The sequence below is a fragment of the Saccopteryx leptura genome, chromosome X, assembly GCF_036850995.1.
Source record: "Saccopteryx leptura isolate mSacLep1 chromosome X, mSacLep1_pri_phased_curated, whole genome shotgun sequence".
Lineage (NCBI taxonomy): Eukaryota > Metazoa > Chordata > Mammalia > Chiroptera > Emballonuridae > Saccopteryx > Saccopteryx leptura.
Genome location: NC_089516.1, coordinates 82,464,302 through 82,481,725, shown reverse-complemented (window position 1 = coordinate 82,481,725; position 17,424 = coordinate 82,464,302). Strand labels below are relative to the sequence as shown.

The following is a 17,424-nucleotide window of genomic DNA, read 5'->3' as shown; positions in this document are numbered from 1 at the left end:
CCACTTAAGTCTCTTCATCATGAAGATGGAATGAGAGAGTTGGGTTGAAAAAGAAAATCTTGACTACTCCAAAGTAAGTCATTTCAGTCTCCCTAAATTAAGTACTATCCAGTCCTTTTTGTTCTCAAAAGTGGTTGATGATGGGAAAATCACACTAGCTGTGCCAGGAAACAGGACAATTCTGACTAATAGCCCTGCTACTTACTTAGAAGGAAAAGCTCCTGCAACATGTCTTGACACTGAATTAGAGGAAGGGAAATGGCTAAAGATCAAGTCTTAGCATGGTCACAAGAGTAAAATTGGATGGGAATGAGAAGTCTTAGGTTGGACTATTTGCAATTCCTCACAGCAATTGTGCTACTTCTCATCTTTCTGGTCTGTGAAAGGCAAACATTAGTTAGGTAAATGCTGGGTTTCTCAATTCTTTTGTTACCTTAGAGGCATCCAGGTGACATCCCCATCAGAATACCTAAATGAGATGTAAAACACCTATTTGAGATGTAAACACTGAGGTACATGAGAAAAGGAGACCTGCATTCATCCTTTGGGGGTATGGGAATGATAAATCTATATTCTTAATTAGAAAATAAAATCCTATGTCAGATGATTTACTGCAATCTGCTTTTCTTCTTCTGCCTTCATTCTGCCTCGGAGTGTCAGCCACCACCCCAACCCAAACAACATGAAAGTGATGTCCCAGCTACTATTACCTTCTCTCTCCTTTAAAAAAAAACAAATCAACAAAATACTCAAGACAGTAGAAGACACAATGAGATCTTCATTTCTTCCACACCTTAGAAACATTTTTAATTACAGTTCAGCTTCTTTGAGGTTCATATCAAGTAGTAAAACATCAGAAACACAGAAAAGCCAGGTGGGAGGAAATCCCTGATAATGAGGTACAAATGAAGAGATTTTACTCAACTGCTCAGCTGTAAAAGTTGCAAGCTCATGCAGGTTCTTGAGAAAAAGAGTCATTCTGGCATGTGCCTTGAAGGTGTCTTACTCTGCATTCCCTCCCCAGAGTGTGCCTACAGTGGGCCACTGAAAAGAGAGGTCCTGGATGAATGATCACTGGTAAAATTTTAATTAAGAGCTAACTCATTTGGGGAGCAGCTTTCTTAATAGTGGAGGTTTTCTTCTTAAACAGAGTTTCCCAATGGAATTAAAGACCTCAGCCACACTTACGGTTACAGGTTCCACATTAGTCAGACCGTTTCCTGAGGGGTAACCATAACTAGTAAGCAATCGCATCCTCTGATCGGTCAGGATATATTCTGGTTGGATTCTGGGCCTTCAGTTCAGGCTGAGAAAAGTTCATTCGTTTGCCTCAAGCAAATGAGCAGAGCTAGAAGGTCACAGAGAGCCTAAGGCGCATGAAGGTAAGTTATCCCTTAGGGAGGCAAAACAGCTGACCTGGGTAGGAGGAGTACACATGGTATCTGTGACCCTTTGGATATATGGTAGCTACCCTGGTATCCAAACATAGCAGTCAATTTCAAGGGAACAGAATCTATTTGGGGGCTGCTTTTTCTTCTGAGAAGCTTACCAGAAAACTCAAACTCAATAAAATGTCCTAGTGGGTACTCACCCATGAGCCCTATCCTCTCCTTTAATTTCACAGTTGAACTTGGCCACCCTAAACCCATCCCCAAATACTCAGAAGATAGAATCAGACAACACTTTGTGTTGTTTCAGTATCAAAGGATGACTCCAAGTTCTCTACCCTGCTCTGAGGGTGCCGGTGGCAGCAGACACAGTGGAGGTAGTCCGCTATATTGTGGGTAAAGAGTGAGCGCAACGGATGCAAGTACTGGAAGAAAAGGAGCATGAAGCCAATGGAAATCAGGTAAGCAATAATGAGCTGCAAGGCGATCAAGGAATGACAGTAATTTAGTAACACTTTCACTCCAAAAAACTTAAACACCAGGACCATGATCGCATTCTCTACCAATCTCACACTATAGTGCAGGCCCATATGTCCCCAGTTCTGACCTTTTTCAACAAGGTCCCTGTCTGCCAACTTCAACTGCAAAGCTGACCAGCAAGAGAAGTTGATGCCAGCATAGAGGACGGTAATGGAAATCAGCACCACCAGGGTGCCAACTTGGCTGAAATTTTTTTCAATGTTATTGGGCATCTGTGCACCACTCCTCCAGAATTTAACCCAAGGCTCAAAAAGAATAATCAGGAAGTTGAGCAATAAGAAGGGCACAGCCTTCAATTTCAAAGTAGCTGAGAAGAGCACCAGAATCAGGAGGCGGGAGGTGATCTCCAGTGTCCTCCAGATGGTGATGCAGAGGACTTCTAGTGGCCCAAGACGAATCTTGTATTCATCATACTTGATCTGGATAGCCAACATATTGCAGAGGGTAGCACCATAGGTGACAGATATCAGGGAAAAGACCATTAGCACAGCTGTAAAAGGAAAAAAAAATAGGCATTCAGTCAGTGTTGGTGAAGCTTACATTCTGACCCAGAGGTCCAGAGAGATGACAGTTGAGGCTTCAGGGCCTCACTTAGGAGCAAACTTATGTATAAACACAGCTATGGAAACAAACAGCATGCACGTAAAATGGAAAAAAAATAAGCTAAAATAGATTTTTATCAGAAGGACTATATCAGTTTTTAAAATACTTTTCTATGTTTCCCTATTTTTTAAAATTCCCATGATCAACATATTCTGCAATATTTTAATAATATATAAGCATATACAATGAACTTTTTAGAAAGAATGGACCTCAAAAGTAACATTAAGAGGTCACTAACACAAGAGGAGCACATATAAAGAGATAGGATAGCATCTACCTGATGAAACAGGCTTCTCATCAAACAAGAAAAGAGGCAAAAATAACTATTATCTGAAAAAATCACATTTTAGGAGATTCACAGAGAATGCCTCTGGTTAGAAAAGTTTTTTCTTCAAGTAATTAGTCTTGTTTGTGGGTGCTTCTAGGATGTGTCAAAATGTATACTGGAAATTTCATGAGGGCAAAAGGGACCATGTCTATTTTGTTTACTGCTGTATCCTCAGAACTAAACATACTGCCTGGAACATAGGAAGTGCTCAATAAATGTTTGTGGAATTAATGGAGAATTTTGAGCTTAGAGAGGCAGCATCGAATACATTTAGAAGTTCTTGGCTCAGTCCGTAGAAGCTTGTGAAAGTCACTGAGTATTTGTGTACCTCAATTCCCCCAAATCACTGAGATACTCTAGAGTTGCTTGTATCAATCATCAGCAATGGTAATCTGTCATCCCAGTGCCTTGGAGTACTTCAGGAATCGCCAAACTTCCAGCGGAGTGGTTTAAAATATAAAAACACCATTTCTTAGCTTATAACATCCACACCGCTATATGTTAGAGCAGGGGGCCTACGGGTTAGAATACTTCCTAACGTGTTATACTAAATCTGAACTATAAATCTCACATGGCCTTTTTCTTTTCTTCCTTTATGTCAAAGGATACTGGTAATTAAGAAAAACCTAATGTTCTCAAGGAGAATGAGGGGGCCCGAGGGGTACTTGTTCCAAAAACAAAACCGCTAGAGCTTTTTGTTCACATCAAAGCACTGTATCCAAGGAACTAGAGCAGTGGAGATAATCTGTAAGAAAAGTGATGACATCCCCATGGAAACCTTAAAAAATACAGTTTTGTTTTCGACATTTTTTTCAGCTCTAAGTAGCATGTTGGAACTCAAAGACTGGAATAGAAGACTTTCTTAAAATGTCTATTCTTAGCTTATTTTTCTATTTTTTCCATTTTTATTGAGATACTGTTGACATATGTATTAGTTTAAAGTATGCAACACAATTATTTGATACAGTCACAGTTTTCTAAACACTCCGTCCCATCCTCAAGACTTGATGATCAGGAATTGGGAATATCAGAGTGTACGTATATCTATCCAAGTGTGGTAATACTTTATTTTAAATTAGAATTCATTTATTGATTGTAGTGTAATAAAATAAGGAAAGCCTGATGCTTCCAATAAATGTAAAAACACCTTCCATCTGTCTTCCTACAAATAGACTCATCCCATAAGAAATCATAGTGTTGCTAATGAATTTGGCCCTCTTTGCTAATCCAGATGGCCTCCAAGAGAAAAAGGAAATAGAAAAGGAGAAGACAGGAAGAAAATTAAACCATAAAGTTGTTTACAAGAGATGATATTGTTAGAAAAAATTTAATGGGAGAAATCACTGAAGAATTGAAAAAAGGCTTTGAAAAATCTTCCTTTACAACCTTTGCATAGTAATATAGTTAGAAACACAGACTGTAAAGGCAGACATCCTGAATCCCAATCCAGTCTTTGCTACTTTCTATTTATGAAATCTTGGGGAATTTGCTTAACCTCTCAGTGCTTCTACTTCCTCATTTATAAAATGGACATAATAACAATAATTATCTCATAGGATTGTTGAAGATTAAATACAATGGTTACATGTAAAAGGCTTAGAGAAATACCCAGAACATAGTAACTGTTATCTGCTAGCTCTTATTATCATCATCATCATCATCACTTATTTCCAAAACTGGAGAGGTGCATTTACTTTACTTAGGCACTACCTTTACACTTTGGAAATCATGCAATTTTAAAACTGAAAGAACACCTAGAAATAAGCCTTACAAAAATGTGGAAGTCCTATAGCAAGAATAGTTTTCTTGCTATTGGTCTTTCACACTTATGGCATAGATTGTGGTGAGATTTCATGGAGGCATACTTATCTCCAAACTCATTAAGTTGTTAACATTAAGTAGGTAGAGGTTATTGTTTGTCAATCTTACCTCAATAAAGTGATTTTAAAATATTAAATAAAATGGAGATATATATTATCTTCTAATATGAAATTGATTGATCCTGTAAAGATGTAAATTCCCTCCAAGATAGCCTAAGTAATTTCATGTAATCTCAATCACAGTCTCAGTGTAATGTTATTTCATTTGTTGTTGCTACTGTTTGCTTTGCTCTATTTTTGCTGGAGAAATTGACAAATTGATTGTGGAAAATCGTCTATTTGAAAGATCAGGCTAAATTGCTCTATCAGATATGAATTGTGAAGGCCTTTGTAAAAACCACACAAGATCCAAAATCATAAGGTTTGAATACATAAAAATTTAATTCTCCTGATTGGTCGTGTTGCAGTTGATAGAGCGTTGACCCGGGACACTGAAGTCCCAGATTCAAAACCCCAAGGTAAAAGGCTTGAGCGTGAGCTCATCCAGATTGAGCATGGTGTCGTCGGCTTAAGCATGGGATCATAAACATGACTCCATGGTTACTGGCTTCAAGCCTAAAGGTCGCTGGCTTGAGCCCAAGGTCACTGGCTTAAGCAAGAGGACACTGGCTCAGCTTGAGCCCCCAGATCAAGGCAATCAAGCCTGACCTGTGGTGGTGCAGTGGATAAAGCATCGACCTGGAACACTGAGGCCACTGGTTCAAAACCCTGGGCTTGCCCGGTGAAGGCACATACAGAAAACAACGACTATGAGTTGATGCATCTTATCCCCCCCCCCTTTCCCTCTCTTCCTCTCTTTCATTCTCTCTCTCTCCTTTGTCTAAAAATTAATAAATAAAATATTTAAAAAAATAAATGAAGCCCTGGCCAGTTGGCTCAGTGGTAGAGCATCAGCCTGGCATGCAGAAGTCCTGGGTTTCATTCCCGGCCAGGGCACACAGGAGCGGTGCCCATCTGCTTCTCCACCCCTCCCCCTCTCCTTCCTCTCTGTCTCTCTCTTCCCCTCCTGCAGCGAGGCTCCATTGGAGCAAAGATGGCCCGGGCGCTGGGGATGGCTCCTTGGCCTCTGCCCCAGGCGCTAGAGTGGCTCTGGTCGCGACAGAGCAACACCTCGGAGGGGCAGAGCATCGCCCCCTGGTGGGCAGAGCATCGCCTCCTGGTGGGTGTGCCGGGCGGATCCCGGTCGGGCGCATGCGGCAGTCTGTCTGACTGTCTCTCCCCGTTTCCAGCTTCAGAGAAATACAAAAAATAAATAAATAAATAAATAAATAAATAAATAAATAAATAAAGTAATGAAACTATGAGTTGATGCTTCTCATCATCTTTCTCCCTTCTTGTTGTCTGTCTGCCTCTCTCTCTCTAGCCCGCTTTAAAAAAAAGAGTAATAAAAAAAGAGCAATCCTTCAGAATGCCAGAAAATACAAGTATAATGTTTACCTTATATGTGTTGCACATGTGCTGCGCATGTTACATATATGACATATATGTGGACATTTAAAATTTGTGTATGTACACACACACAAAATTACACAAATGCATACATACATATCCACAGCAGAGAAAGGATTAATAATCAGAACAAGTAAATTGCTCCTACAAATTAATAAAAAAAGTAAAGCCATTAGAAAAAGTGAGTAAAATATGTAGATAAGCAATTTAAAGGACACAATCACCAAACGTGTTAAGATGCTCAGCTTTATTCATAATTAAAAATGCAAATTATTTTTTAAAATAGTTATTTTTATAATTATGCAACTAAATATTTAGTTTAAGATATGAAGAAACAGGCACATTCATACACTGTTGATGAGACTATAAATTCATACAACCTTTTGGGAGGATTATTTGGAAGTACTGATATAATTCTAAACATTTGTATCCTTCTACCCAGCAATTCTACTGTTCATAATTTATTATACGAAGTTTCATTCCACTACTCAGATGTTCACTGGAGCATAGCATATAATTAGAAAAAAATTTGGCGTGGAAAAAATTAGAAACAAACTTTAATCCTACCAATAGAAGATGAAGGAAATAAGAAAAAATGGTCTAATTTGCATGAGGGAAATATTTCATATATTTATCATTATTATTACTATTATATGTATGTGTAAATAATTGTTGAAAAAAGACATATTGGCTTACTTTTGAAAAAGACATGTTGCTGAACAGAATGTTTAACACAGTCCTTTTTTGACAAAACTGTACATACGTATATATATATATATTGCATGTATGTTTATATTTACATAGTAAAATGAAGTCTGGAAGGATATATACTGAATGATTAAAGAGATTACCTTTTGGAAGTGAGATTACATCCCTTTTATATGTATTCTTTTTATATTTTTATATTTTATATATGTTTTTTAATCTTTAAAAAATTTTTTTTCCATTTATTTGAGAGAGAGAGGGAGAAGCGTCAAGTCATTTCACTTAGTTGTTCCATTTTGAGTTGTGCACTCATTGATTGCTTCTACATGCCCTGACCAGGATCGAACCTGGGACCTCAGTGCACGGGGATGACACTTTATTCAGTGAACCACCTAGCCAGAGTTGGTTTTGAATCTTCACCTTATCAGACTTTTACATTTAGAAAATAATAAAAATAACATTACATTTTAAAATTTTAAAATAAGGACCAAAAATAATAAAACATGATCATGATAAAAATTTCAAACCATATAGAAGGGTATAAAGTAAAAAGTAAAAGTTGGCTGACTCATTTCCACTCCCTACAGGTAAATTGTTTCTTGCATATCTTTCCAGAAATTTTTCTGTGTATATACAATTACCTGTAGGTCAATTGGTTTGTGAATGTATTACTTGTAAGGTATTCATATTAGATGATTTGGTAATTCTTAAAATTTTCAAAAGAAAAATCATTATCATTACAGAGATCTTTTTCCTCCCACTATTGTCCATTGTAGGTATGTGAAAAGCTTCAAGACCAATAGAACTGCATGAAAAATTCTTAGTGGAGAAAATGACAAAAGAGGGAAAATTTCCTACTTTACATTTATTTGAGACATGGGGCTTTGCCAAGCAGGCTCGGTACCTAATAAGAAAATAGTTCAATGCTGTACCCATAGCTGTATCAGCTCCAGCTCAAACAGATGAATCTAACCTCAGGATGTTAAAACTCACTAACAGTACTTGATCTCAACTTTGAAAACACTGATTCATATTTCATTCTCTGCCAAAGACCTTACTCATCTCAGGATTCCTCTTTTACAAATAGGAAATTAAGACAGGGACTCTTTGGTAACATCCTCCAAAGGTCACAAAGAAGGTCAGAACTGGGACTAAGCCTGACTCTCATCAATATTCACTCCACACTCTTTTTCTTTTTCCCCACTGAAGTTTGGAGAAGTCATTAAGTCACTGGCTTCAAAATGTGGGTGACCAGAATCAACTGGCTACATTTAAAAATACAGATGCCTGTCTTCCTTCCCCACACTCCGATTGATTCAGGATTGAGTTGAACATGTAAATTTTAAAAAGGAGCTTCATGATGGATAATATCTGGGAAATTCATTTAAATATGGTTATCCTTAAACCAAACAAACAAATACAAAAAAAAAAAAAAATCCTCAGTATAATTTAAACACTATGGGTTAGCGAAAATGTCCTACTGACTGCTGGTATTACTAGCTTCTTCTGAGAGAGTATATTACTAGCCCAGAGAGGGCTTATCTATGGCATTTTTAGTCTAAATAGCTAGACTAAGTTTAAGGAATCTTGCAGAACTGAGATGTCTGGATCCCCAAGATTTTTTACTATCTATTAGTGCTGTCTAATAGAACCTTCTGCAATGACGAAAATGTTCTGTAATATGTGTGCCACCCAATAAGTGACCAAGAGCCACAGGTAGCTATTGAACACCTGAAATATAGCTAGTATAACTGGAAAAGTAAAATTTTAATTTAACATTTCATTTCTTTAATTCATTTTAACAGACACAGGAAGTTGTTGACCAGTGTATTGGACAGCTCAGGTCTAGATTTCTAAGACCCTTGATTTAAGTGAAGCCCTCCCCAATCCTGACCCCACTCACCTCTACCCAAAGGGACCTCTGCAGAGATCAAGGTCACATATAGCTGATAGGTCAGCTGGGGCACTGAACCCAGGAAGGCTTGGATCTGTGACATACGTTTGTAGGCATTGCGGTGCATAGCCAGGGTCCGGATGGAGTGGCCCACCTCCCATTCTATCAGCACCTCCTCGCCATTTATTAGCATCTTCTTTCGGGTGAGGCTGACATAGGGCTCCTCTTGCCCCTCTTTCTTCCACAGTGTGAGGTACTTAATCATGGCCTCCAAACATCTGCAGAAGTAAAGCATCATGGGAACTTAACTAAAGCTGTCCTTTAGTTAAGGGAGGTTTTAGTGAGGGGAGAAAATAACTCAGAGACATGATGCTACATTTTGCCATTCCTTCTCCCCCATTCTACTCATTCCTTGTGAGTCAAAGAGTTGGTCATGCCTTCTATAAGTTATTTGAGTATAAACCCTTTTTTCTTTTCAGTCAGACATCCACCAAACTAAGAACAGCATTTCAGAAGTATTTATTTGAGGAGTTAAAGAATTGTTTTGGACCCTGGCTGGTGACTCAGAGGATAGAGCATCAGTCCAATGTACGGACGTCCCCAGTTCGATTCCTGGTCAGGGAACACAGAAGAAGCAACCATCTGCTTCTCCTGCCCTCCCTCTTTTCCTTCTCTCCCTCTTCCTTCCTGCAGCCAGTGGCTTGACTGGTTTGACTGTGGTCCTGGGTACTAAGGATAGCTCAATTGGAGCACATCAGACTCAGGTGCTAAAAATAGTTCCATACTCAAGCATCGTCCCCAGACGAGGTTGCCAGGTGGATCCTGGTCGAGATGCATGTGGGAGTCTACCTCACTATTTCCCTTCCTTTCAGCTAAAGAACAAACAAACAAACAAAAAACCCAAAAAGCATCAACAAAAATAATTGCTTTATCTCCTTAAGAATAAGCTTACGGTAGAAAAGTGCCTTAAACACAAAAATATTAAGTAAATAAACAATGTGTTGAAAAAGAATAATGAAGTTCCAAAAGTCCCTGATTGTCATAATTCCTCAAGTTCCTGAAGTAAACTGATCCTTATTCAAAGCATTTAGCTCCATAATAGGGGCTTTGGGGCTCTGATTTTTCAAGACAAAACCCATAACTATGACTGTCTCAGCCAAAAGGTCTTGAAGGGGATCTGGGGAAAACTCTCATACACACAGAAAAGCTATTTAGCAACAAAGGTACTTAAAATACTTGACAGCTCAAAACTGAATGTATTATATACACAGCGCATCTCAAAAGACCTCTCTATAGGTTGCTTTTGAGTCCTCTTGATGTGTTTGGGTATAATAGCCTTTTAAACTCCATTATTTCTTTATAAAAAGGAAAACACCTTCATGAGAGTCTACCACCCTTGAAACAGTGATAAGACCACATATCCTGCTGTACCCCTCCCATCTTCCCCATAGAAGTCAGAAGTCACTAGCGGTTCTGTTTTGCTGAATAGAAGAGAAGCAACCAGAACAGCTTGTTTTAGAACACCTGAATTACCACTTCCTTCATTTACCCTAAATAAATGAAAACTGTGGACTATTTCTTATGATATGAAAATTAAGCCATCTTTCCTGACAGACTAAAGGCATGGGAAGGGCACATATTTATCTTTCCCACCACCCTTATCACATAGTGGGTATTTCATAAATGGGTATTTGCTGAGTAAATAAAAGAGTGGGAAGGAAGAAAAGAATACAGGGTGAAAAATAATGGGAGGAGAGGATAGTAATAATAATCGCAATGTAACCCAATAGAAAAATAGACCGAAGATGAGCAGAGATGTATCTGCTCTTGAGGCCTTTGGCTCCCAAGAGGAACATGTACCGAATGGATGCCATTCTCCACGGGAACCCTTTGAGAGTGCTGCTTGTGTGACACTGTGAAGTGTGCAGTTTGAAACATTCACTTTCTGGAGGTAAACTGTAAAACCGAGGAGAAAAAAATATGGAAGGATAGAACAGAGAAGAAAAAAAACAACATTCTCATTCTATTCAGAAAAGATGCCTAAGTGTATTTCCAACAAAAGATTTTAGATTTTAATCCAAGCCCATTGATATTATTCCCGAATAAAATATTGAAGGAGGCAGTGGTATAAAGCATTCTGTTTATGCTCCTATTTTTTAAGGGTATTTACTTGTTTCTTTTTTTTTTTTATTTACTTGTTTCAATAGGGTTTTTTTCCTTGTTTATAAGCGTTAAGTAAATGAAAATACATTTTCATTTTCAGAAGTTATCTTTGCATTTATGTAAGGGATTCATGCCCTCCAAATACCTTCATGTGCCCAATAGCACTAATAAAGTTCCTTCCTGCATGAAAAGTAACTTGAGTTGAAAATAAGCATATCAAGGATATAATTTATGAGCTTTTAATTATTTTTCCCTGCTGTGTGGCTAGCTGACTGAGATTTTAAATGGTTTCCAATCATTTCTAGTGGAAGCTAACTGACAAAAATAAAATATAGTACTCAACACTCATATGCAGGGTCCAAATCAAAGATGGCTTGGGAGGCCACAAAGCAAATAGGGGATTTTAAAACTGCTGTGGAAAATGCTGAAATATATTGCATTTGAAAAGGGAGAGAAGAATGGTTTCCATGTTCCTCTCTAGAGACATCTCTAAATTTCTTGGTTCAAATCTGAAGATGAAGTCTTCCTTTTACAGCTTAACTTCAAAGCCTTAGAACTGAAAAGGACCTTTTTAGATTGCCTAGTCCAAAATTTGAATATAGGTCAGCTGAGTCATGTCTGACCAACAGCTGTGGTCTGTTTGGTCCATACTGTGTTTTTATTTAGTCAAGTACTAAAATTTTAAATTATAGCATTTCACATAAAATCCTATTTGGGGAGCATCTCTTGAAAAGTTGGGGGATCTGACAATGCTGAGTCTGAATTCTAACAGGGAAACAATGGGCAGGACGTATACAGTGGTTGCCTCAAAGGAGGCTGATCATGCGGACTCCAGATTGCCACAGTCCCCACTACTTTTGGTGATTTAACATTGAGTTTTATTTTCATTTATCATCACATGTGAAGCTACTGTTTCTCTCACAGTTGGCCCATTTCAGTCATTTATGATGCTTGCCTGGCCTCTGTAAGCATTTGAGACCTATGATCTAGCCCCTACAAGCCACCTATTTTACCAATGAAAGAACTGAGGCCCAAGGCATCTTCAGAGATTTTACCAAGACCATGCAACTATCAGTGACAGAGGGAGAGTTAGATACCAGGTCTCCTGAATTCCAGGCCTCTGTTTCTGTTGGTATTTCATATTTTTTCTGAGGAAGCATAATCAAGTTCTACCAGTTTCAACATATATTGTTAAACAAAATTTAAGGGGGAGTTCCAGCCTTAATCAGTTTCAGACTGTGTTTATTTCCATATGGATGAGGTATCTTACCATTGCAATTACAACATCAGCATTCTGACCCACATTCCTCAGTTGACTGCAAGTTTCTGCCTCCCTTGCAATTAAGACAAACTTGGTCCATTCCTTTCTTCTGACCATAAAAGTTTTGCAATGTTTCCCTACCTAGAAAATCCCATAGCATCCAGATGAGACTGCTGATACAGATGTCTGTCTCCCTGGGGTAAGGCACATTCTTGTACCTTCAAGGCAATCTGAACAGAAAAACCTGATGCTATTACATCGTGCTACAGCAGTCACATGAATAGATAGATTTTTCTTTGCCCTCTTCTAACCATGTACTTTTACTTCAGAAAAAATACAGACATAAACAGATCAATGACTTGACGAAGAAAACTGAACTGCAGTGGGTTGGGGTACCAGATGACCACAGATGGCTTCAAATATCTTTAAATAGTTTTAAAATGGTAGCACCACCAGCCCAAGTGGTTCAGGGTAATGAAACTGAATGTGAGATGGAATGAAGGGGGATAGGAACTTTTACTCAATTTATAGAATGTTAAAGGCAAATGTAACACACTATTAAGTCAAAATAACACACTATTAAGTCAAAATAACACACTATTAAGCTAAGTATGGTCTGTGTGCACAAGGTGACCACATCAGTTGGTGCTGTACCAATTTTAACAACCCAATTCAGATGGCAAACACTGTCTAATTAAGTCTTACCAATGGTACTATACATAGTTTTGGAACACAGGTACATTCCACATGTTCATCATGGTGGCATTTAAAATTTTAGATGAGATTTTTTGGATAGTACATACGGAAGCCAAGAGTTGGAGGGAATGAGAGAATCATTTACAAGCACAGTATCAGTCTGGTAAATATTAGTTTGATCTTTCTCTGCACAAGTGTGGGTTGGGACAGGGGAGGGGGAGTAGAGAAGAGAGTAAAAAGTTACTCACCTGATAACAGGTCCCAAGAGGATTAGATGCATGAACAATGATAGCGGTTTGTCTTTGGCCAGATCTCTGTGGACAAAAATGAGTGTCAGCTGGACCATAATGGATGAAAACATAAAAAAGGAAAAGGTGTATGCCATCCAATAGGTTTCGCTATTCTTTCGATAGATTCTAACCATGTACAAGGCAGATGCAGCCTCCCCACAGTACAAAAAGGTGGAGAAAAGGATGCCAAATGGAAAAGTAAATCGGGGATTGGCCCCACGGATGACATCTTCTTCCAGAGGTGAAATCTGATCCACATTTGGCTCCTCAGGAATTTCATAAACGCGGTCCATTGTGGAGGTTCTGTGGTTTGGTCTGGTCTTCAGAGAACCCCAACCCCGCCACACACACCCACACTCTGAGAGAACCCTGTAGGAACTGCAGTCCAAGTATTGGTGAGGAGAGCTGTCAAGTCCAATTCTAGAATGGAGATCTACTAGCTAGAGCAGGAGACCCCTCTTTTCTAGCCTCAAATTAGGCTTGTTGGAGTTTGGGATGGAGAACCCAGGAGTACCACTTTGAACTTGATTGGCTCAAGATTCCAATCTTCAATATAAAGTGCTGTGAAACTTGGACCAGGCAGAACATTTTAGCGCCCCGTCCAGAGTCCAATTCCAGGCGCTTGAGGGGCCGTGGGAACAGATGTGTCCATGTGGGCTCCTTCTTTCTCAGCCCCCGAGGCAGAAAGATAGCAGCTCCGTCGGGCACCGACACTCAACAGTTCCTCTCGGGGCGTCCTGACCAGTGTGCCCTCCCAAATCTGTAGAGAACTAAGCCAGGGCAGTAGAGGGGGCGCAGTCTGAGCGTCCCCTCGGGGATGCAGTTCAATACCCCAGCTGTTGCTGGACTGTGGCTATTAGCTCGCCGGTCGCAGGGTGTTGTCTTCGCACTAGCGCTCAGTCGAGGCTTCTCAGGACGTCTCCTCGGATTTCGCAGGCTCCGCCCCCAACGCAGCTAGACAGGGGCCAGAAGCAAAGCCACAACCCTGTCCCTGAGCGCAGTCTTCGTCTACGGTACGGGATTAAGAGAGCAGGAGGGGCTTCTTGCCCACGAAGAAACTTTGCATGCAAGAAGCACGACGTGCGGGGCGCCAACCTGGCCGGGCAGATACCTGCCACCGGATACTGCCCGCCTGCGTCCTAGTTCAGCTGAGAGGACGGTCGCTTTGGGAAATAAGGCACTGATGACGGGGACCCGCGAAATGGAAGGGATAACTGGGGCCGAACAACGCCAGCCTGCGAATTCAAGCACGAGATGCCTAGCTCGATGTGGAGAGGCGCTGCCAAAAGGGGCTTGGACCAATCTTCAGAAGCACTTCTCACCATGACTCCCGGACCCAGGAGGGAGTCACAGCTGTCATCTCACCCAAAGCAGCAGACGCCTGCTCTTACCCCGCCCTCCCTAACTATCTCCCTCCCCCACTCGCTCAACCTACGCGTTTAAGCAGGTGTGCCTCTCTGGGCCTCAAGGTTGAACCTCCCTAGGTCCTATTGCCCTCCAGATAATATCGTGGTGGGGTTAGGGTGACCTGGGAGGCAATTGGGACACAATGTTTTTGTATCCAGGCAAGACTGTATGCAGCAGTGGCAAGATAGAAAAAGGATAGGGGGTGTCAAGACTCGAGGTTAGCCCACAGATATTGAAAGTTCATATTATATATATTTTTTAATTTTTCCACTTGCAAAATAAGGCCAGGATAGGAACTTTAGAATGAATTTAGAGGTCTTTGGCTGGAAGATTCTGAAGAGGTTCTGAATTCTAAATGAACTGGAGAGGAGGCAAGGGAGTTGTTAATACAAACTAAGAGGGTTGTCTTAAAGAGCCCTGAAAATTGCCTGGATTCTTAAGAGCAGTACTTCCCCATCTCGCTGAGCTTTTGTTTTCATGCCTTCATTTGCATAATTCTAAACCCAAGTGAAAAAGAGAAAACATCTGCATCCTAGTAGTAATATAAATAGAGCAGAGCCTGTGCCAATCTACTTTTGCTGCAGGAGGTGAGTAAAAAGAATCTATGTGAGGAATGGTCAAGTAGCAGCCAAGAAAATAATGAAAACTTAGCCTTGTTGTTATGTTGGTTTTCAAGATCCCTGCAATTGCTGCCTCCTTTTCACAGGGCTGATTCAGAGATCAACTTCTTAAGGTTGTTGCCTTTGAAACACTCACCCCATCTTGGTCTGCACCTGTGTTACCAGCTGAGCCAGTAGGCTGGTCTTTCCTCTTTTCTGTTTCACAAGGCAGCTCAAAGCTATCTGATAATACTTCGCACATAGTGCTGATTGGTTGGGACTTTCCAACTGGCACAAGTTTCTCCACCACTATATGATGCAGAACTTCTTGGGGGTTTCTTAGGAAACTATTCTCAAGATCAGGGGTCCCCAAACTACGGCCCCGCGGGCCACATGCAGCCCCCTGAGGCCATTTATCCGGCCCCCGCCGCACTTCTGGAAGGGTACCTCTTTCATTGGTGGTCAGTGAGAGGAGCATAGTTCCCGTTGAAATATTGGTCAGTTTGTTGATTTAAATTTACTTGTTCTTTATTTTAAATATTGTATTTGTTCCCGTTTTGTTTTTTTACTTTAAAATAAGATATGTGCAGTGTGCATAGGGATTTGTTCATAGTTTTTTTTATAGTCTGGCCCTCCAACGGTCTGAGGGACAGTGAACTGGCCCCCTGTGTAAAAAGTATGGGGACCCCTGCTCAACATGGAACTCAAGTAGGTGACAAACTCATCTCAGTTTGCTGAGATAGGATGAATTGGTCATCCTAACACTGAAAACTGAAACAAGGAAGAATGTAGAATCTCAGTGTTTTTCCTTTAGCCTTTTCTCCTTCCCTGTGCCCTCGTCAATCCTCAAATACATAAATCTACAAGTCCTTCCTACTTGTACCAAAACAACTCCTTTTGTCTGTCATTCAAGACTCTCTATAATCACCACATTAGTACTTCCCTTTCCAATTTTATTTTATTATTTATTTATTTATTATTATTTTTTTTATAAGACAGGGTCTTTTTTTTAAATTTTTTTAATTTATTTATTCATTTTAGAGGGGAGAGAGAGAGAGAGAGAGAGAGAGAGAGAGAGAAAGGAGAGAGAAACAGGGGAAGGAGCTGGAAGCATCAACTCCCATATGTGCCTTGACCAGGCAAGCCCAGGGTTTCGAACCGGCAACCTCAGCATTTCCAGGTCGACACTTTATCCACTGTGCCACCACAGGTCAGGCTATTTTTTATTTTTTTGTGACAGAGACAAAGAGAGACAGAGAGGGACAGATAGGGACAGAAAGACCAGAAGGGAGAGAGATGAGCAGCAGCATTTCTTCATTGTAGCACCTTAGTTTCTCATTGATTGCTTTCTTATATGTATGTGCCCTGACCCAGGAGTGGGGGCCTACCGGAGAGCTAGTGACCCTTTGCTCCAGCCAGTGACCTTGGGCTCAAGCTGGTGAGCCTTGCTCAAACCAGATGAGCACGCCCTCAAGCTGGTGACCTCCGGGTTTCAAACCTGGGTCCTCCGCATCCCAGTCCGATGCTCTATCCACTGCACCACCACCTGGTCAGGCCCTCTCCAATTTTATTGACCACATTACCCTATCACACACCCTTTGCTCTAGTCCAGCAGGTTTTCACTTAATCATCCTTGCCTTGCTCACTCCCACCTTTGTGCCTTGTTAAAGCCATTCACAGTTCCTTTACTCTTTTCTCTATAGTCCAAACTCTAACCTTCCTTTAAAGGTCTCAAGTACAGGCATACCTTGTTTTGTTGTCCTTCACAGATGTTGCATTTTTTACATTTTGAAGGCAAGCCCCCCCCATAGGCAAAAAGATTATATCTCACTTTACTGGGGTGGTCTAGAACGAAACCCTCAATATCTACAAGGTAAGCCTGTACTACTCCCTCCAGGAAGCCTTCGCTCACTTCCCCAACCCTTACTTTTCCTTAATTTGTGCTACTGGCACATGGTCTCTTATATTAGTCCTTCAATAATTTCTGTGTTTTCTCTGCCCCTCCAACAGAAATGTACACCCAGGGAGGGATGCTCAATTAATGTTTACTGTATTCCTTGGTGATAACAATAGTGGTTGACAAATGGTGATGATGAAACTTCCTCCCCCATGCTTCCTCCAGGAAACCGTGCAAGACTCAGGCACACTCATCTCTAAAAGCTGTAGCCACTGTAGCCGGGACATAAAGTCCCTTGAGACACCCACTGCCTCAGTCAGCCAT

At 40.5% G+C, this 17,424-nt stretch overlaps 1 protein-coding gene across 2 annotated transcripts; it reads right to left on the bottom strand.

Moving 5' to 3' along the window:
• Nucleotides 1–528: 528 nt before the first annotated feature.
• XKRX (XK related X-linked) lies at nt 529–14,556 on the bottom strand. 2 transcript variants are annotated; one of them, XM_066357362.1, is made up of 3 exons: nt 13,156–14,556; nt 8,797–9,065; nt 529–2,418 (listed from the first exon to the last, which is right to left on the bottom strand). In XM_066357362.1, exons 1-3 carry the CDS (start codon nt 13,488–13,490, stop codon nt 1,673–1,675), a joined length of 1,350 nt encoding a protein of 449 aa, XP_066213459.1. In that variant the 5' UTR covers nt 13,491–14,556; the 3' UTR covers nt 529–1,672. The 2 variants fall into 2 exon arrangements, with proteins under 2 accessions (XP_066213459.1, XP_066213460.1); XM_066357363.1 differs by having other exon boundaries at nt 8,893–9,065.
• Nucleotides 14,557–17,424: the final 2,868 nt, after the last annotated feature.